This window comes from Trachurus japonicus, chromosome 5, assembly GCF_045865225.1.
Source record: "Trachurus japonicus isolate A0001 chromosome 5, Traja_1.0".
Taxonomy (NCBI): Eukaryota; Metazoa; Chordata; class Actinopteri; order Carangiformes; family Carangidae; genus Trachurus; species Trachurus japonicus.
In genome coordinates, this window is record NC_140911.1 from 25223880 (window position 1) to 25246017 (window position 22138).

Here is a 22138-nt window from a genome sequence, read left to right on the forward strand (position 1 = left end):
CCTCTGCTCGAAAATTGCATATCAATAATAAAATGAGTATATCTCTGCAACCACAAGGTCTATTTGAATAATTTTGGTGTCATTGAATAGGGGACACTTTGAGGATTGTTGAGATATGTAATTATCAGTATATCTGTTACTGGTGAAGAGTAAGGCCGAATTCCGATTCTCCCCTTAGCCCTATCCCTTGGCCCTAACCCTTCGTTTTGCGCGTTCACGTGAAGTGGTAGGGGTGTCCCAATTCTGGTTCAGACGAGGGTTAGGGGGAAGTGGTAGGGCTATCTCCAGGGTTGCCAACTCTCACGCATCTGGCGTGTGTCACACGCTTTAAGGTCCTGTCTCACGCTCTCACGCCACTCAAACAATTCTCACGCCAAAATCAAGCGATTTGGCAAAAAAAAAAAAAAAAAATTTAAAGCAAGCTTTGGCACTCATCAATAGCCTCTCTGATTGGTGTGCGCGATGCTTATACGCGTGTCGATTGGACGGCTGCTCAAGCCTGTGATCACAGCACAGTAGGACGGGGAGTTGTTGATCTGCGACCCCCCACCCCCCCACCAACAGCGGCACGGCGCTGAAGCCTGGACCCGACTTGGTCCGAATCCGATGGCCAAAAAAAAGAGGGAGAGAGCGAAGCCCGAGACACGACCTGACCTGACCGAGTTATGTTTTCAGACTGAACGCGGCTCGAACTGACGCCTGCGGTCGGGCTGGTTGGGCCAGTCCGTTGAAAACTATAAAATCAAGATGCAGACTGTAGCCCAAAAGTACAGCCAGGCAGCTCAGTCCAGAGAGCAGAGGAGAGAGAGACAGCGCAGCAACAGAGGTGTGTGTGTGTGTGTGTGTGTGTGTGTGTGTGTGTGTGTGTGTGTATGTGTGTGTGTGTACGTGTGTGCGCACTGCAACTGCAACTGCGCATGCATGCATGTGGGCCATACCTGCAAACTCCGAATGGGTATGTAGAATGTTTATTACAGAAGAGAAACACACATTTCAGGACCTGACTTGTATCATCAGGCTGTAATATAAGACTGAAAATCACAGGACTGTCTGTTCTGTCCCTTCATATATTAATAGGCTCAATAGGCTGGTCCAGGCCAAAAGCCAGAGCTCCCCACTAGACCAGTTTCATACACTCCAGCCATACAATGATAGGAACCACAGATCTGCTTTTTTCCCTCTTATCTGAAGCAAATGTTGTGTTTTCCCTTTATTTTCTTCTCAGAGTACACCAGAATGCTTCAAATACATGTTAAAATCATTTTTTCCTGGGGGGGGGGGGGGGGTGCCCCCCCAGACCCCCCTATATTTTGTGTGCCCCCCCAGACCCCCCTATATTTTGTCACCTATTACACCTCTAGCCTACTCAGTTTGCAGGTAGTGTGTGTGTGTGTGTGTGTGTGTGTGTGTGTGTGTGTGTGAGAGAGAGAGAGAGAGAGAGACAGAGACAGAGAGAAAAACTACAATAAACATAACCCCCCCCGACCCCCCCCCCCCAAACGGATTCTCACTCCAGCCCAGGACCAAAAGTTGGCAACCCTGCTATCTCGCCCTCGAAACGGAGATTTTTCAGGGGCACACTACGGACCGAGGGCTATGGCAAGTTTCCCAGAATGCATCTTGCGGCAACCGGCAGCTGATTTATTTCTCACTGTAGCGCTGTTATTACGTCATTTTGTTAAGTTTTAATATTTTTTCATGCGAGAAAGTAGCTGTTTAGATCCCCAATGTGCGGCCGGTTTATCCACATGAGGCTGTTTAGACGTTTGCTCCGATGTTTTTCGGAGAAGTGAAGCTCCACGGTGGAGCCTCCACCTGTGGAGCAGATCAGCGGCTCGTCACGGAGACACCACCCCGTCCGGAGAGCTCGTCAGCCGGCCAACCTCCCGACCTCGTCCCGGTAGAAAAGACGACCGCTAATTAACTTACCCGCAGGGTTGTAAAGGTTTACCGCCGCGTAGTTACATTGTTTTTAGGAGATAAATGCTCGTCTCATTGATGAAATGTAACAATTGTCGCATTAATTTGTTTGAATTAAAAGTGAAGCTTCATGTGTTTTGGAAGCAGCACTGCCTGGGGGATCTGTAGCCTATACAGAAATCACCACATTTACATCAATAAATAAATGTTTTACAATAAACCGATCAGTCTTCTTTAAATTTTATTTTATTTTATTAAGTTAACGTGGTTTTGAATAGAGGATTTGTGGCAAAAGCTCGTCACGTCTGCTTATGTGAAAGCCAGCAGAGACGACTGATGACGCATGTGATTGTTGAAGTGGTGTCCCAATTCGTAGGGGTTGACTTTCAACCCTACTCCGTGTAGCTCCGTTTCAAGGGCAAGGGTTAAGGGCTAGGGGTAGGGGTAGGGATGAAAAATAGAATCGGAATTGGGCCTAAATGAAGATGGCACACAGCAAAAATTAAATAAATTCAATGCTCAAAAAATCATATTTTTGATAAGTGTCCTTTAGAATAATGCTAACATAGCAAAAACTCTCTATAAAATCATTCAACATATGAACATTGTCTCTGCAGTGGTTGATTATGATTAATTGAAGCAGAATAAAATTATTGAGATTTTACTACAAAATATTCAGGCGAGCTTTCCAAAATGTCCATTTTTGGCACAACTTGGAACCACCTGCCACTATAAACCATTGTTTAATCTTTATTTTCACACAATTTGCATAAACTAACTGAACAAGAATCCACAGGTCTTTTTAATCCGCCTATTTCTCCTTTGAACTATGTTGCTGCGTCTGGATGCAGGGAAAGCCTGTCTGGCTGTGCTCATGACGCGCAGCTGTAGCGCTGCAGCCGATCGACCAATTGTGGTGGCATTTTTCTATGGGAAATGACATAAAAATTTGATAACAACAAGACCAGTGAACAGAGTGTTATGCCACCTTTAAAGATCACGTATGAACTGTGTTATTATTTCAATAATGACTACATTACATTTAATGTGATTTTGTGTGGGTTTGAACAGTTAAAGTATAGTTATTTTGTGTTCTTATATTGCTTCATTTCAACATTGCATTATCACTACTGGCAGCCATTTTGATCTCCAAAATTACAACATGCTCCTTAGCACCACCTAATGGATGAGAGTGTGTACTTCAACAGAATCTGAAGGAGGCCAAGGCGATAGTGGTGAACAGGGATGGATGTGAACTATGTATGACCCTTATAATACTTTCTGCTGAGCTAGTAGTTTTGGCTTCCGGCGCACTTACATAGAATGGCCACCAGGCAAGGATCGAGGAGGTGCGCTTAGTGCATGGAAGTCTATGGTAACAGTCCAAATAAGGCTAGTAAAGTGGTACACATCCGGAGAAAAGCATCAGGGTGAAACCAAGGTCACAGAATAAAGTGCACAGTCAGCAGATCAGACCTAAACAGGTGGGAGTGAGAAATACTGAGATCAGCACATGCCCACCAGTATATAAACCACACTTTGATGATATGAAGGGAGTCACTTCGTTTGGTTTGTTCCTGTCGAAACTCTTTTTCCTGTACTTTGTATTTTGTAAGTGACTCGGGGTGTATGCTTTTACTTTACTTCTGTTCAAGAGTAAATAAAAGACAACTCTATGTCGGATCCATCTTTGGTCAGCGTTTAATTGGAGTCTTTGAAGTAAATGTTGGATAAGTTCACGGCCCAAAGGACGAGCTTATTTATTACGACACAATCAGGGTCATTCACCTATCGTTGTGACCGTAAGAGCCAGTAGAATGAAGCTAGACCCACGTTGGTTTCATTGACAGCACTGGCAGCCAATGGGAACCAGTATAAGCCAGGCTGTTGTTGCGCGTCGGAACCCACAGCCTGTGGCTGCCGTGCACCCAGAGGCGGAAATACGCCACACAGACACGGGAGGAAGTAGAGTTGCATGCTGGGAGTTGTAGTCCTTCAAACTAAACGCCGTTTATAGTTGTGGATTACACTTTTCGCTCCGAGTTTTTCCAAGGTAAGACTGATGTAACCCGGGTGGAAATACCCTTTGAGTTCACTCCTTTTCGGTCTCTTACGGTAACACGCTACGTCATGACGTCACGCCGTCACGTGGCGCGTGACTGAAGCGCGTTCAGTAGTAAAGCCGGCGTCTGCTCGCGGCCGGTAGTTGGGAAGAGGAGCACGCCGGTCAGAGGGTTGCTACAGGTATGTCCTCGCATCGCTCGTTAATATTAACATCATGAACCGCCGAGACTGAAATGTAAACACTGTTTTAAACTTAGGAGCCGAATACCGGAGCCGGGGAGCATATGAAGTAAGGCCGTGTGCCGCGTTGTACCACGGAATCGGCCAAGTGATGGCGAGCTAGAGCCCAGCCTGGTTACAAAAGTCTCGGGAGTTGTACCAGGGACAGAACCGGAACCTCCACTGCTCAGTCCGGGCCGGTAGGAGGCTCCTTTGCAGCCGCTCCTCTTTCCCCACTCTGCCCACACACCACACACACGACCCACACACACACCCACTCACTGCCCAACTGGACTCTTTCCCCCTTCCCCTGGACATTCACACATACTGGGTCGTGGACTGGTAGAAGTCCTGCTTCGGCAGGTGAAGAGCTTTACCTGTTTTCCCTTTTGGGCAGGTTATAAACAACAAGAGCGCGGCTAAGTCAATCCTTTGATTGATGAGCGAACTGTACATATTGTGCCTTTTTTGGTCAATGGTCATTTGAATTCCTGTGCTGCATCTTTACTACTGTTCCTATTATTACTGTCTTTTAATGTGGGTTTTTGTACACAATAATATATGGTGTTTACCTAAACGTAATTCTGTTGTCCGGCGTCTAATTCTCCACTCCTTGAGCCTAACCTAGACTCCTGATTCTAGTCCAGAGTATCTCAGTGAGCTAACTGTAAATGAAACTGCACTTTATTTGCATTTACGTGCAGGTTACACTGCTTTTCTGGTTGTTTTTACCAAATGCGCTTGTTGTTGTTTATCGTATTGGGCTGCTGGATCAGTGAAACTTGGTCGTAGAGGGATAAAAATGGTATTTTTGGAATCTGTGGAGTGTCTGCTATCGTGTGGCTACAATTAGCTCCTGGTCAGATCAAAGAAGTCTGTTTTCTGGCTCGGTTTCTCTGTCTTGCGCGTTTTTCGGTGTTTGTTTGTGTTTTCGCGACAAATTGTTTGATCGCTCGGTGTTGTAACTGTGTTGGTTGATCCTACGAATGGTTTATATGAGCGTTTAGCGGAGATTCTCAGCTTTCTGTTGATATGTAGCATGTCTGTGTGTGTGCTGCGGGCTTGTTGCTTGTGCGGAAGTTGTTGTTGTGTTGTCGGGGAGCCCCCATATATGGGGGCTTCAGGGAACAAGAGAACATGAGATTACAACTGAAGAAAACAAAACATGGGATAAGATTAGATTAGTAATTTGAATCTAAATCAAATCATTAAAGAATACCCAAAATTAAATAATAAAAAAGTGACCACAGAGATAAAATCTGAGTAAACGACATACAGTACAATATAATCAACAATCCATGAAAATAAAACCAATCCAATACAAACACAAACTAATGTAAAAATGTCAAATGAAGATAATAGCCTTCTAAACACCAAACAAAGTAAATGATCGTAAATAGAAAAAAGACAATTGAGGATTGACTTGGCTCTACTTAGTATCACCTGGCACATATGCAGCTCAATCCTAAAATTCACTATTGTGGGGCGGTGTGTGGCACAGTAGGTAAAGCGGCCGCCCCATGTAGAGGCTACAGTCCTCACCGCAGGCGGCCCCGGTTCGAATCCCCCTTTCCTGCATGTCATTCCCCCTCTCTCTGCCTCCCCCTTTCCTGTCTATCTCTACTGTGTGCTATCAAATAAAGACAAAAAGCCCAAAAATATACTTAAAAAAAAAAAAAAAATCACTTTTGTCAGTGTCCTTAAACTTGAAACAGAGAAGTGAACAACACAATAACCCTGTAGCTAATTCCCTCAGTTGCAGCCAAAAACCAAACTTTTTTTGAATATGACAACACACTGTCATCTATTCTTTATGCACAAACTAAAAACCACAATGGAATCAATGTAAATTAAACCCATACATGTCATAGTGCTCATGAATTAAATGTCTGTAAAAACATGATTTTGAGATGATTGGTCCTTTAAGACTTTATTCTGCAGTAGAAACTTCAGGAGAACAGCACAGTGGACACAGTGGAAACTACAGGACATCCTCCACGATGAAGATCTGTTACCCATTCACACGCACGCGCACGCACACATACAGAGGTCACTGAACACTCATCCAGTCTTTGACCCTACAGTAATGATCCTGTACAGTCATCAGTACCTTTATATTCAGGTATTTCTGGAGAAAAAGTCACAGAAATATTTAGACCCGAACGTCAAATCACAGTGAATGTCAAAATCCGCCAACCGCAATTGCTGCTTATCGTTTTTGTCCAAGTGGCTTTCAGCCAACCAAACATGGTTGTAAATCCTCCTGGATATTGCAATTAGCTAAAAAGTCAGTGAGTCAAATTAAGAGAAAAATCTAATCCAACCTGGTGTCCCATGTGGTCAAGTGTCTTCAGAGGACGGCAAGGTCATGGCAACTCTTGGACCGCACCTTGACTGCCATGCGCTGGTTGTTGCGCGCCACCAGTCGGTCCAAGAATCGCCGAGCCTTCTGGGTAAGGCTCTCCTTGCGTTTGTAGATGGAGCGTCGGCGCTGGATGGCCTCGCTACCATCCCGACGGAGACGAATCTGTCGGACCACACCCTCAAAGAGCTCGGTCACGTTGTGCTGCAGAGATGCAGATGTCTCTATGAACTTACAGTCAAATACCACAGCACACGCTCTGCCCTCTGAAAAGAAAGATAACATGTAGATAGACAAAGACTTAGATCAGTGATTGTTTCCTATTGCCATTTGTTGTATTTGTGTTTGTACAGTGGCTTCAGAAAGTATTCAGATCGCTTTACTTAATGTTTGCAAATTTAGTCAGTCAACACTCAATAACACTAAAAACCCCAAGATGATAAAGTGAAAACACGGTTTTAGAAATACGAATACAAAATACCAAGAATAGAAGTACACAAGAAGCTTCAACCTTAAAAGTCATGGGTCTGAATACTTTCTGAGACTGCTGTATGCATACCCTGTGACCTTTGACCTCTACCTTCCACAGCAACTTCTCTGGATCGCACAAGGTCGCTCTTGTTGCCCACAAGGATGATGGGAAGGTTTTCAGCCTGACGGGCACGTCGCAAAGTGATGCGGAGCTCAGCAGCAGAGTCAAAGGTGGAGCGGTCAGTTACGGAATAAACAATGACGTAAGCGTTCCCCACTTTCAGACAGTCGTCCGTAGGGGAGGCCCCTCCCCCCTCCTGATAGAAAGACAGAGAGAGAGAGAGAGAGAGAATCATGTTATGGGTAATTAAAGTTTTCGTTTAGTTTATCTATGTTAAAATAAGAAATGTTCTTCTGGTAAAAGGTGTTTTTTTATGAGCATAACATGTATGCTCTTCAGATCCAGACATGCTCTGTGCTTCATCAACCTTACACACACACACAAACATACACACTCATTGTACCAGTTTCTCATTCTCCCATGTGTCCATGACGATGAGTGTTGTTTTCTCTCCATCGACTGTCAGGGTCCGTTCGTATGTGTCCTCTGTACAAACAATGAACAAAAACAACCAATAACAAGACTAAGAATCTGAAGCCGTGCCAGCAGCTGTAGTTTATTTACAGGATGAATGTGTATGTTTTGGTCTTGCTTCATAGCTAATATAACCATAAACAGCTTTTTATTTGTGTGTCTAGTAACTCTTCAAGTTCAGCACCAAACCTAATTCTTGAACTTTCCAAGATTTGTCATTTTAGTTATATTTCTATCATTCTCTGTTAACATGCTAACTAGCAGGCCTTGGCATGACCGGCTCATCATGTCACTTTCTAATACTGAGACACCCATGGTGTTCAGTCTACCTGATGTTAACCAGATATGTTTATCATATTAAACAGTATACTTTTGTAACATTAACCTTGTATGTAAATATGCTAATATTTTCTTATTTTGAACACAAAGTATAGCTGTAAGCTTAATGGGAATGTCATTTGTTTTGCAGATATTTGATCATATACAAAAGAAGAATTAATACACCATTTTTAAAGTTTTATCTTGAGTGTTCCACTTAATCAAAATGTATTCTGTATGTATTTGTGCAGGGGCAACTCCTCTGGCACAAAACCGGCTTGGCAGCAAGTAAAGATGAAATACAAAAACGTAGTTCAAATGGCTAGGTGTGGTATAATTTCATCATGATGATGTTTAATCTGCCTCACCTGATTACACAGCATTCAGTGGTTACATTCAACATGTGATCACAAAAAGAGGTTGCGCTTCAACAAAAAGGCTCATTCAAATCAGAGTGCTGAACCAAAGACTTAAAGGAGAATTCCGGTCATTTATGACCCCTAATGCGGTTTCCTGATGGTCACCCAGTGTTGGGGGGAGCAAAAAACGCCACTAAAATTGATGGCTACCTGCGCTTGGGATAGTCACAACGGGGTTACACCCCGCCTTTCCAAAACCCTGTCTTTCCGAAAGCAGACTTCCATTCTTCGTAATAGCGGGGTTTCACTTTTTTTTTAAAGACCCTGCTATTCTGAAAAGGCTGTTGGGGAAAACCCTCCATTCCGAAACCCCCCCACTACGAACGGACAGATGGACACAATCAGAAAGGAAACGGAGGCTGCGCATTGACCTTTTTTCCCTTTTTGGGATTAAACGGATCATGTGCATATTAATTAACTGCAAAACAAGCACTTCATATTAATGACATATACGCTCATTATGCTTCTGGCCTGTCTAGCCTCTGGGAGGGGGGGGGGGGGTCGGAACAGCGGTGTTTCCTGGGGACGTTCGGAACAGCGGTGTGTCAGAATGGAGGTGTTTCAGAATGCAAAAACACAAAGTTTATACTGTTTATATACACTATGAGTTCAGTGGTGTGTCAGAAGGATTCCAGTCATGTACCATAGATATTTGATTGTTTTTTGAGTGTTTGTTGTGGTTGAAAATATTGCCCTCATACTTTAGCGTTGTCGCTATCGCTAGCGCCGTCTAGCCATGGTGTAACTCCGGTTTGCCTGCATCAATTTTAGTCGATTTTTTTGCTCCCCCAACACTGGCTGACCATCAGGACAACGATTTAGGGGTAAAAAATGACAGGAATTCTCCTTTAACTGTTTTTTGCTGTTTTCATAACAATGACAATTAAAGTTGTTATTGAGCGGGCTGGATATTCAATGTTTGGAGCGAGGCCGGGCTCGGTGTGTGTGTGTCTCAGACGTTTGATTGACGGATGACGGATCCAGTATCAGTGGCTGATGAATCATGAGCAACGTGACGCATAATTCGTGTGCCTGCATTATCCAATGTGAAAAAAAAAACAACCCACTTTCATTATTGGATTTACTCGAAAATAGAATTTTGCACAAAGTTTGGGCTACATCGTCTGATAGACGAGTTATTACACTAATGTTAAAGCAGAAGTAAGCGGAATGTTTGTGTTAATATAAGTCTTAATAGTTATATCTTCCAACAGCAATCACTTACATAGAATGTTTGGTCCGAAACACGGGGCTGACAGTCACTCTGCTCTGCTGTAAGCCGAGGAGAAAACGTCTTGTATACTTCCTTGTATCCTACAACCTTTATCCAATGAGGAGAGAGAATGGCATGAAGGGCTGTGTGTGCAGCCAAGGGATGCGCGTGAATGTGGTGACGTAGGGATGAGGACCAATAGATCCATGACGAGGGTTGGGGCTGCTAACTCCATCGCCTGACAAGAAGTTAGCCAAAACGACCGGATCACTTACTTCTGCTTTAAGACCCACAGTGGGCTCAAATTCAATTATTTTCTGAACACCTTTAAATGAATGTGAATCAAAAAGTTTGCAAAAAACGTGCAAAATAGCACATCTTAGTTTGTAAATTTGAGGACAAAATACTCACTTTTCATATAATTTATTCTGGCTCACATCATGCAAAAACACGCTGACATGTTTCAGCTATGCGGCCTTCACCAGAGCATACTGTATATCATGTCATTCTTCCACAAAAAGAACACACCCTATCTGCCACTGCTTTCAGTCTGCAAGCTTCAGATGAAGAGGGAGAAACTCAGGGTTAGTTGAAGATAACCTGCCAGCAAGCAGGTTCACAGAGTATATTTCCATGGTAACTGACTCAGAGTCAAGCTGAAAAACCCAGACTTTTCTTGCACTCTGAGACTTTTACTCAAATCTGCTTTCTGAAAACAGGGCCATCATTTGGACCTGGGGCATTCAACAAAAACAAAAACAGCAGTAATAAAAACAGTGCAAATGAATCAAGAGAGTGTGATCAGTCAACCTGAAAACAAACAACAGACAGGCTCTGCCCCCTCACACCATGTCAGACTGTCACCAGATCAATACAGGCTGTCAATCGTGGCCTCAGGCCCATCAGCACGTGACGCAGGAGCTGATCAATGGTGTTGGGTCAGTCAAGGTTGTGATGTGAAAACAAAGTCAAAGACAGAAACTGAGCACTGAACCTCTGAGGACTTGTCATAAAAGTTACAGCGCAGTATAAAACATGATAGAAATCATGTGGCCACAGATTCTCTGATGGCTCAGCCTGTCACCTCCATGATGTTACTGAACTTGTGAGAAACTGCAGAGGACTAACCATGTCCAGTGAATTGGTCCTAATGTGTAATATCCCTTTAGTGTCATCATAATCATCAGACTAATACATTTTAGGAAATGCACATTAGTTGTTTTGGGTTGTTTTTTCGAAGATGTGAAATTGGTAACCCTTTAATTTCCAGGCCGTTAATTACGTCATAATATCAAGAAATTACCCAGAAATAATGATTAATTGCCTAGTAATGTCAAGAAATTGCCTAGAAATAACGGTCAATTTTATAGTAATAATGAGAAATATAGCCAGGAAATAACTTTTAATTGTGTAGAAATAGCCCAGTAATAATGGTCAATTGTGTAGTAATGTTGAGAAATATAGCCCAGAAATAACAATTAATTACATGGTAATGTCAAGAAATATAGCAAAGAAATGACTCTCTAGTAATATAGACAAGTTGTAGTAGTAGAATTGCAGTGAATTACTGCTAAGTATTGGGTAATTACAGAGTAAATAGCCTGTCGTTTCCATGATATAGTCAAGTACTTTCAGTGTGATTAACCTGATGTAATTGTAATTTCCACAGTCTTACCTTATGGTTAGCTGCAATATCTGTTTCCCAAAAGCAAATGGTACACCTGGCAACTGCTGGAAATGTCACCATAGTTAACCCATAATTACCTTTCTGCTGCCTGCAAAGTGTAGTGGACTTTGTTCCTTAGAAACGTATGGGTAGTTTCAGCATAACTAACATGGTTATGAGAACTTCCACAGTAATAGTCTTGCCCAGTGGAAATGTCACCGTAGTTAACCCATAATTACCTTTCCACTGCCTGTAAAGTGTAGTGAGCTTTGTTCCTTAGAAACGTATGGGTAGTTTCAACATAACTAACATGGTTATGAGAACTTCCACTGTAATAGTCTTGCCCATAACCCATTTGGATGAAAGATGGTAGATGTGGCAACTGCTGGAAATGTCACCGTAGTTAACCCATAATTACCTTTCTGCTGCCTGCAAACTGTAGTGGGCTTTGTTCCTTAGAAACGTATGGGTAGTTTCAACATAACTAACACAGTAATAAGATCTTACACTGTAATAGTCTTTCCCAGTAACCCATTTGGATCAAATGTATAAATATTTTCCAACAAAGATAAGCTACGTACCATGAAATGTCACAACATGAACTCTTTTTAGGAACATAGAAGCCATTTCCAAATAATGGAGGAGATAATTACCTTCACATTTTATATTAAGTGTACAATATTCCTGCTATAACCTATCCACCTTTTTCTGAACTTCATAGAAGAAAGGCAAAGTAGATTAGAGTACATGAATGGGATGTTGTCCTGTTAAATCTCAAAACTCATATTCACATGTTCCCATGAAGAAAATACAATGAAGCTGTTTTCAGTTGTTTTTAATAATTTCCCTGCTTATGTCAGCGTATTGGAACATTCCCAGTAGAGTTATTCCCTTTCCGATACCAGTATTGGAAATGCCTCCGATACCACCAAAAATGTTGGCATCGGTATCAGCAGTAGGCTACTGGAGTCCATGTGTAGCCGGGACGGTCTACTGCGTTGTGTTCTGTGCACAATAACACGGGACGCAGGGCTGGGTTCACACTCAGGTTTATTCCTGTATGATGGCAACATAAAACAAAAAGGATGTGAATTAAATGGTCATCTTCTCCATAAAAGTCCTCTCTCAGTCAGGAACAGTGCAGACTGACAAATGCAGCACTATTTCTCCCAAAAAACTACCACATTTCTTCACATGGTAAAACATACAAGTAAACATCTCTAACATAACAATGGAGGCTGAGCAACCACACACATACCTGTATGATGGCGACATAAAACTAAATGGATGTGAATGAAATGGTCATCTTCTCCATAAAAGTCCTACCACACAAAAAATAAAATACATTTAGCATGTAGGCTAGTACATGGAGGACGCATTGACACATGCACACCACACACACACGCACGCACGCACGCACACTCACGCACACACACAGGGAGAAATCGCGGCAAAATAACTGTCTCTCTCTTGCTCAAAACAGCTCTTAAAACACACTACACGACAGAAAACACCATTCCAAACAGTTTTAGATTAACATTTGTTCATTAAATTGGCAATAAAACTAAACAAATGTAACTTTTCGGTCCCGGAGCCTCAACTATACACCTCTCTCAGTCAGTAACAGCGCAGACTGACGAGAGAGAAGGGAGCAGTGTTGCCAACTCCTCAGTAAGCAAAGTCGCTATTGGCTGTCGTAAAAGTCGCTAAATGACGTCATTATCTCAGCGGGGGGGGGGGGGGGGGGGGGGGGGGGGCAGCGCGCTGTGGCGTGGAGCAGTGCGTCTCTGAATGCAGCGGAGGCAGCTCCGTGACACTACTGTGTGTAGGCTGAATACCTGTGAGTGCCCGCGGCAGCGCCGCTGTTCGTTGAAAACAGCTGTGATAACGTGATTTCAGGTCCAGAAACGTTTGTAATATTACGGGAAAAAGTCGCTAGATTTGTCGCTAGTCGCTTTTGACAAAAAAAGTCACCAAGAGGGGTTGGAAAGTCGCCAGATTTAGCGACAAAGTCGCCAAGTTGGCAACACTGGAAGGGAGCGACGCGCGTCATATCCGCAGACTTTCAAAATAAAAGATCGGTTTTGTAAAAATGAAAGAAATACAAAAATAAAACCACAAAAATTTGAATTATATTAACAATAATCCATATTTAAAGTAAAAAAGAACTTAAATCACATCATCAGATGGATTTTGGTGAAATTAATAACAATAAAATGTGTCGTTTCCTTTTTCTATCTGTTATAGGCACCGATCCGATACCACGTGTGTTTATCTGTGGGTTATAAATACAACATGCAGCTAGAATAGAATAATAATCATTATAATAATAATTAAAATGATGTTGTGGGCCACAGATAAACAGAAAAAGGAAACTACTACACATTTTGGTGTTTATTTTATTGTTATTAATTTCACCAAAATCCATCAGATGATGTGTTTTTGTTTCTTTTTACTTCAAATATGGATTATTGTTATTGTTAATACTGTATAATTCAAATTTTTGTGGTTTTATTTTTGTATTTCTTTCATCTTTACAAACCCGATCTTTTATTTTGAAAGTCTGCGGATATGACGCACGTCGCTCCCTTCTCTCTCGTCAGTCTGTGGCTGTTCTTGAGTGAGAGAGGTATGTAGGCTAGTTGAGGCTCCGCGACCTAAAAGTTATATCTGTTGAGTTTTATTGCCAATTTAATGAACAAATGTTAAAGCAGATATCATCGGCACGGCCGTTTCGGCTAATGCTGTGTTCAAGGCAGGCTTTTGAAACCGTAAGTTACAGCTTCAAGTCACAACTACGACTTGGTAGCGTTCCAGGTAACCCGTAGCTCGTGTTTTTACCGTCCTGTTGTCTGTGAAAGTTCCCTATAACGGCCACTCGTAACTTCCGACCCGTGAACTCGTACCAGATCGAACTGGTATGACTTCACAGGAAGGAAAAACACAAAGTACGAGTTTCCTTGAACGCACCATGAGTTAGCAGCCCCCGCCCTTGTCAGGCATCAATTGGTCCTCGTGCTACGTCACCACATTCACGCGCATCCCTTGGCTGCACACACAGCCCTTCATGCCGTTCTCTCCCCTCATTGGATAACACTTGTATCCCACAAGGAAAATTTTCTCCTCGGGTTACAGCAGAGCAGAGTGACGGAGAGACTCGTGTTTAGGCTGAAATACTTCATGTAAGTGATTGCTGACGGAAAATAGGACTATTTAGGACTTATATTAACAAAAACATTCCACTGATATCTGCTTTAATCTAAAACTGTTTGGAATGGTGTTTTCTGTCGTGTAGTGTGTTTTAAGAGCTGTTTTGAGCAAGAGAGAGACAGTTATTTTGCCGCGATTTCTCCCTGTGTGTGTGCGTGAGTGTGCGTGCGTGCGTGTGTGGTGTGCATGTGTCAATGCGTCCTCCATGTACTAGCCTACATGCTAAATGTATTTTATTTTTTGTGTGGTAGGACTTTTATGGAGAAGATGGCCATTTCATTCACATCCATTTAGTTTTATGTCGCCATCATACAGGTATGTGTGTGGTTGCTCAGCCTCCATTGTTATGTTAGAGATGTTTACTTGTATGTTTTACCATGTGAAGAAATGTGGTAGTTTTTTGGGAGAAATAGTGCTGCATTTGTCAGTCTGCACTGTTCCTGACTGAGAGAGGACTTTTATGGAGAAGATGACCATTTCATTCACATTCCTTTTGTTTTATGTTGCCATCATACAGGAATAAACCTGAGTGTGAACCCAGCCCTGCGTCCCGTGTTATTGTGCACAGAACACAACGCAGTAGACCGTCCCGGCTACACATGGACTCCAGTAGCCTACTGCTGATACCGATGCCAACATTTTTGGTGGTATCGGAGGCATTTCCAATACTGGTATCGGAAAGGGAATAACTCTACTGGGAATGTTCCAATACGCTGACATAAGCAGGGAAATTATTAAAAACAACTGAAAACAGCTTCATTGTATTTTCTTCATGGGAACATGTGAATATGAGTTTTGAGATTTAACAGGACAACATCCCATTCATGTACTCTAATCTACTTTGCCTTTCTTCTATGAAGTTCAGAAAAAGGTGGATAGGTTATAGCAGGAATATTGTACACTTAATATAAAATGTGAAGGTAATTATCTCCTCCATTATTTGGAAATGGCTTCTATGTTCCTAAAAAGAGTTCATGTTGTGACATTTCATGGTACGTAGCTTATCTTTGTTGGAAAATATTTATACATTTGATCCAAATGGGTTACTGGGAAAGACTATTACAGTGTAAGATCTTATTACTGTGTTAGTTATGTTGAAACTACCCATACGTTTCTAAGGAACAAAGCCCACTACAGTTTGCAGGCAGCAGAAAGGTAATTATGGGTTAACTACGGTGACATTTCCAGCAGTTGCCACATCTACCATCTTTCATCCAAATGGGTTATGGGCAAGACTATTACAGTGGAAGTTCTCATAACCATGTTAGTTATGTTGAAACTACCCATACGTTTCTAAGGAACAAAGCTCACTACACTTTACAGGCAGTGGAAAGGTAATTATGGGTTAACTACGGTGACATTTCCACTGGGCAAGACTATTACTGTGGAAGTTCTCATAACCATGTTAGTTATGCTGAAACTACCCATACGTTTCTAAGGAACAAAGTCCACTACACTTTGCAGGCAGCAGAAAGGTAATTATGGGTTAAAGCAGATAACAGCGGCACGGCCGTTTCGGCTAATGCTGTGTTCAAGGCAGGCTTTTGAAACCGTAAGTTACAGCTTCAAGTCACAACTACGACTTGGTAGCGTTCCAGGTAACCCGTAGCTCGTGTTTTTACCGTCCTGTTGTCTGTGAAAGTTCCCTATAACGGCCACTCGTAACTTCCGACCCGTGAACTCGTACCAGATCGAACTGGTATGACTTCACAGGAAGGAAAAACACAAAGTACGAGTTTCCTTGAACGCACCATGAGTTAGCAGCCCCCGCCCTTGTCAGGCATCAATTGGTCCTCGTGCTACGTCACCACATTCACGCGCATCCCTTGGCTGCACACACAGCCCTTCATGCCGTTCTCTCCCCTCATTGGATAACACTTGTATCCCACAAGGAAAATTTTCTCCTCGGGTTACAGCAGAGCAGAGTGACGGAGAGACTCGTGTTTAGGCTGAAATACTTCATGTAAGTGATTGCTGACGGAAAATAGGACTATTTAGGACTTATATTAACAAAAACATTCCACTGATATCTGCTTTAACTATGGTGACATTTCCAGCAGTTGCCAGATGTACCATTTGCTTTTGGGAAACAGATATTGCAGCTAACCATAAGGTAAGACTGTGGAAATTACAATTACATCAGGTTAATCACACTGAAAGTACTTGACTATATCATGGAAACGACAGGCTATTTACTCTGTAATTACCCAATACTTAGCAGTAATTCACTGCAATTCTACTACTACAACTTGTCTATATTACTAGAGTGTCATTTCTTTGCTATATTTCTTGACATTACCATGTAATTAATTGTTATTTCTGGGCTATATTTCTCAACATTACTACACAATTGACCATTATTACTGGGCTATTTCTACACAATTAAAAGTTATTTCCTGGCTATATTTCTCATTATTACTATGAAATTGACCGTTATTTCTAGGCAATTTCTTGACATTACTAGGCAATTAATCATTATTTCTGGGTAATTTCTTGATATTATGACGTAATTAACGGCCTGGAAATTAAAGGGTTACCGTGAAATTTGTTTGAGCTGGACAAATGTTTCCCCATGGTTACAGTCTTCATGCTAGGCTAAATGTGTTGGCGGCTGGATGTAGCTTCATATTATCATATTCAGACATGAGAGTGGTATCATAGTCTTCATGTGTACCTGGTACCAAGAATGCTAATTTGGCAAAATGTCCAACTTTTCTTTGCTGCTGGGCTGGTTATCTGCTAGTTTGTTCCAGGGATCAAGTACTGTATTGCAACTAATATAAATATCCAGAAGCACCAACAGCATTTTCTCCATAAAAGACACACCTATAAAGTTGTTCAGAGGAAACCAATGTGGTCTCATTTAGCCTCTTGTTAGCAACCACCTTTTCAAGACATTAAAATGCACATATTACACCACAGCAGGGGTATTGGGTCACATATGTTATGTGTAGAATAAAATGTGAAAAAGTCTTGACCTTGAGTTGACCACAGATCTCTGACATTAACCACAAAACCCATCAAGATGAGGAAACTGGAGGTATAAAATTGCTAACTAAGTTCCTGGTACGTTGTTCCTTCCTCCTGCGGTGCTCTATGAGAGAAGGTAGGCTACAACTCACAGCTGAATGAGTTAAACAATCAATGAACTAGGCCCCACCTCCAGGTTGTTCATCTTTTTCTGTGATCCCAGCAAAGATTCCTGCAAGGCTCGTCTTTCCAACGCCATGGTCGCCAAGCAGCACAACTCTGTAAACACAGTCCGATTCACTCGGTGAGTCGTCATCTGAGTCTGAACTCCAGTGGGCGCGGTAGTGGAGGGACTTGTCTCCGGGATGGTACGAGGCTGATTGTCCAAGAGGGGGATGGCTGCGTTGGGGACGGGGCTGCTCTGGGTCCTGCTGGGTGCTGGCGGGGACCCGGGGATCCCGATTCAAGGACGAGTGCTGGTAAAAATGGGCAGGAGGGATCGGCGTGCTGCCTCGCCGCTGCAGGGGCTCCTTTTCTCTCTGGGTGTTGAGGGTCATGTTGCTACGGTAATGGCATCAGGACAGGATAGACCTGAAGAAAGAGACAGATTTCAGTGCAAAGTCTGGCCCACTGTGGTCTTTGGCGTGTTAAGCCTTCATTAAGAGCTTATTTTGGTCACTTCAGCATAGCAGAAACAAATTATGAACATCCCATGTAAGTATCACCTTTGGATGTTGTTACAGGTGCTACAGACCAGAGAGGATAGGGGAACACGTTGTTATGTCCCTTAGTTTTTGTACCCAACCTTCCTCACACCACTGCTATGCAGATGATACTTTACTATACCTGCCATTCCCACCAGACAACCATCTGGTCTCTGCGTCCAATTAAACTTCTCTAAGACTTTACTCTTAGTCATCGTAACCATCAGTCTCTCCACCACTTTATCAATACGAAATTGTTTCTTATGTCAACCGAGGTCTCAAGAAACTTGGGTAACATGTGTGATGACTGGGTGTCTTCTCTGACCATGTTGCAGATGTTTTTTGGCCAAGCTGCTCTGCACTATACCACGCTTCCTACTGAACTGAGACTTTGCTGTTGTCCCTCATCTGTGCACCACTTTGGATAAAAGTGTATGCCACATGAGTACATTTATTTGCTATATGAAATATGAACTGTTAATTATGTAACTATCATGTCATTTTGGCTGAGTCTCTCATATAAAAGATGTAGTACATCTCAAGAGACGGATTTAATTAAAAAGAATAAATAAAGTTGATCAGCAATGTTTCTGTCTAAATTTACCTTCACAACATGTGTCTCAACATGTCAGTTTCTGGCATTGTTCAAGGAGGGAGTTATGGTGGCAATTATTTTTACTAAGGGAAGAACTGAACAAAAGTTAAGTTTTATCTCTCATTTTATCTAGAGATCTGTTGCTCTGCTCTCCACCACAAACTGAGAAAACAAACCTGGTTAAGTGAACTGACTACTGAATCAACGATTGACTAAATCAGCAGCTGTTAACATGAGGTCCGGTTTCTGATGACTGAACATGCAGATGTCTGCTCAGCTGTGACACAGTGCATTACTCTTTGGTTGAAAGTTTATTAACAGAATAAAAGTCAAAAGTTACAGCTGCAGACAGATGGCTGCTGAGCTATTAACCTTACAAACAGTACTAAATGTGGCATCTTCAAGCAGCACTAGACTGAACATATTTCTGAAGTTAAAACAGTCTGAATATGCAGCAAACATCATGGTGATGATGAAAAGTGATGTGTTTACTTAGAGTGTTCTGAACAGTGGTGGCTTAATAAAAAAGTAAACAAAGTGCAAAATGTATTTAGTAAGGACTGAAGAAAATGGTTTACATCAGCAAAGTGAGCTGTGATTTCCACCTTTATCTTATTCTGATGTCTTTGGCTGCTTTTGTCGCACGCAATCTGCACTTTTATATGTTTTGTGTGAAGCATTTCCTCCTAATTCTAAAACTGATCAGACAAATATTATTTTGAAACCTGGTTAATGAATCAACCTAGTGAAGACTTCTAGTACACACAAAGCATACCCCTGCAATAAATAATTCAAGGTGCCAAATACAAAGAGGGGAAGGCAATGTGGAGCAGGTAAAAGCTTTGGAGGATGTGAGTAAACCAATTACCACATTTTGGCAAATGATAACAGCTTCAAATCCTGCAGAAATTGATGCCCATAATCAGTAATTATTTTTGACGTTTCTGCTAATTCATCCGCACCACACAATTCATCCACACAAGCAAAAGACATTCATGAGGTCAAAGGTTACAGCTAAATGACTGATAGTTAGTGGAGTTTATGGAGACAAAAAGCACTATAAAAATTACATTAGTTATGTCAAATGCCTGAAAACAACATGTGATCATATTGTCAGTGTTTTCATGTAAAAAACAAACAAACAAAAAAAACAGATATGGCTTGATATAAATTCAACTAACATGAAATATGGCTCACATGTGATATTGATGTATAAGCACACATGCTTACATAGAGATCTTCAAATCACATCTGATTTTCTTATCTTTGACTTTTAACAAAAAAGAACACACAATGTGTAAAAATTCAAGTTTAAGGCATGCTTTTCAGATAGATAGATAGATAGATAGATAGATAGATTTACCGTACATTCCATGAACAGTCTGTCTGTCCAGCTTCAGTAAACAACAGAACTGAACTGAGACCTGTCTCTGTCTCTCCGTCTGTCGGTGTAACAGTAACCCGCCTGGAAAAAAAAAGTTCCACAACAGCGTTAAAAATTCAGCAGTGGAATCACAGAGTTATCTACCTCCCTCTGTGTGTGTGTGTGTGTGTGTCGGAGCGACAGCAGAGGAGAAACAGATATCTGAGGAGGGAGTAGTGTGTGTGTGTGTGTGTGTGTGTGTGTGTGTGTGTGTGTGCGTGCCTGTGCGTGCGCGCGTGTGCATGCGTGTGTGTGTTTCATCAGTTTGGAGGGTGAGTTGGTTTAGGAAACATTTTAGTCACTTCCTGTTTGACCCAAAATATACAGTCTGGCTTCATTGAACAGTTCAGTCAGGGCTGCCTTAAACATTGGATTATTATTGTTTCCCTCTGGCTAAGTGGAGTTTAAGTCAGACCAAGAAGGGCTTTACAGTCATCAACACAGATCCCAAAAACAAAGAGGATAAAAGCTTTTCACTGACTGAATTGCCAAAAGACTCTAGTCACTTAGCAATGCAGTTGTTGTACATTATAGAATATGTTTGAAGAAATACTGATACTAATATAAAGGAGCATAGTTGGCAGCTAAATGTTTACTAACTGGCTTGAATTAAAGGACTAGAATTAGCTCATGATCTTTCCTGCATGGGTGAGCATTAAATGCTAATTTAGCTAGTTGACAATGGATTAATTGATGAGGATGCCTTACTAATTGATAAAGAGCATTATACTACGTTTATTATTGATGAGAAGTTGGGTCAGTTGGCTGCAGCTAATGAATGTAACAATGAAAGCTGTTAATCTTACTATGCTTCCATTTAATGTTTCAGCCCACCTCACCCAGCATGAAAACAACATTTAGTCTGTTTTGTGGGAGCTGTCCACGTTTTCAAAGGACCTTATAACAAATGACTTTGGTCATTATTAAGTACACTGATGATCAAATTAAGTGTTATATTTAGGAATTAAAGATTTATGGATTATCCAAAAATAGAAATCCAAATCACACAGTGAGACAAAATATGACTCTGGACTTACCATGAGTGTATTCACATCCTTATTCTATGCTTAAATCTGCATACTTTTTTTCTGGCAGAAATGGGTTTCCATAGTTTACATATGAGCTGACATGGAAAATTGGATTACACTGGAGAAACACACATCACTTCCTTTGTGACTGTGTAGGCCTCTTACAGAAACTCAGCTCTGCACAGATGTTTAGATTGTATCCACCCCCTCAGTTTAAAAGTTTAACATTTAAGAGGAGGAGTTTCCTTAAGGATCACCATCACCTAATCTAACCCAGTGATCCAAAAATACACTTTATTTCAGTTACAAGAAGAGAAGTTTATCAGTCCAATCAGCTGCTCCATCACTGCTTCTGATGGGCAGATGGTGAGAAACAGCAAAGTTGAGACAGAGTTCATTTTGTTTTTCTTCATAGACAATGAGTTGGTTTTGTTTCTGTCTGCTTAAAAGAAGTGGCTGTCCATTAAACACTGTAGCCCTGTGTTCCTGTTATGACTGTACTGTAGATTTACAGTAAATATACAGTTTACAGTGATGATAAAACAAACAGAAAAATGTTGTCTAACCTGCAACCATTGAGTTTGTTGAAACAATAGCTCGAGGAGCTAGAAAATTGAACAAACACAAGGTCCGATCGGTTGATTTTTTTTTTTTTTAAAAAAAGAAGACTCCTGTAATATAATTTTAAGGCCCTGGAGACTCCTCCAGCCATCACAAGATGAATATGATCACATCCATAAAATCATGCTACAAAAACTTAGACTAAAACTAGTGGTCTTAGCTAGTGTTGTGGTATTTTTTCATCATAAATGACATGAAAGTTTGTAATAGGTTAATGCTGAAAGACAATATTATGCTACTATTAAAAAGGACATATATTCATTATGTATCTATTAGTTTAAGATTTAATGTTGATCATCTTAAATGATCACAAATGATTATATAATGTTTTGTTCTGTAT

The 22138-nt window shown here is 41.5% G+C and overlaps 1 protein-coding gene across 2 annotated transcripts; it reads right to left on the reverse strand.

Annotated features, from left to right (window-relative positions):
• Nucleotides 1-5889: 5889 nt before the first annotated feature.
• rem1 (RAS (RAD and GEM)-like GTP-binding 1) lies at nucleotides 5890-20335 on the reverse strand. 2 transcript variants are annotated; one of them, XM_085776967.1, is made up of 5 exons: nucleotides 20090-20335; nucleotides 17618-18018; nucleotides 7561-7643; nucleotides 7146-7353; nucleotides 5890-6831 (listed from the first exon to the last, which is right to left on the reverse strand). In XM_085776967.1, exons 2-5 carry the CDS (start codon nucleotides 17982-17984, stop codon nucleotides 6554-6556), a joined length of 936 nt encoding a protein of 311 aa, XP_085633093.1. In that variant the 5' UTR covers nucleotides 17985-18018; nucleotides 20090-20335; the 3' UTR covers nucleotides 5890-6553. The 2 variants fall into 2 exon arrangements, with proteins under 2 accessions (XP_085633093.1, XP_085633092.1); XM_085776966.1 differs by having other exon boundaries at nucleotides 6397-6831; nucleotides 7125-7353; nucleotides 20090-20197.
• Between the last annotated feature and the right edge of the window lie 1803 nt (nucleotides 20336-22138).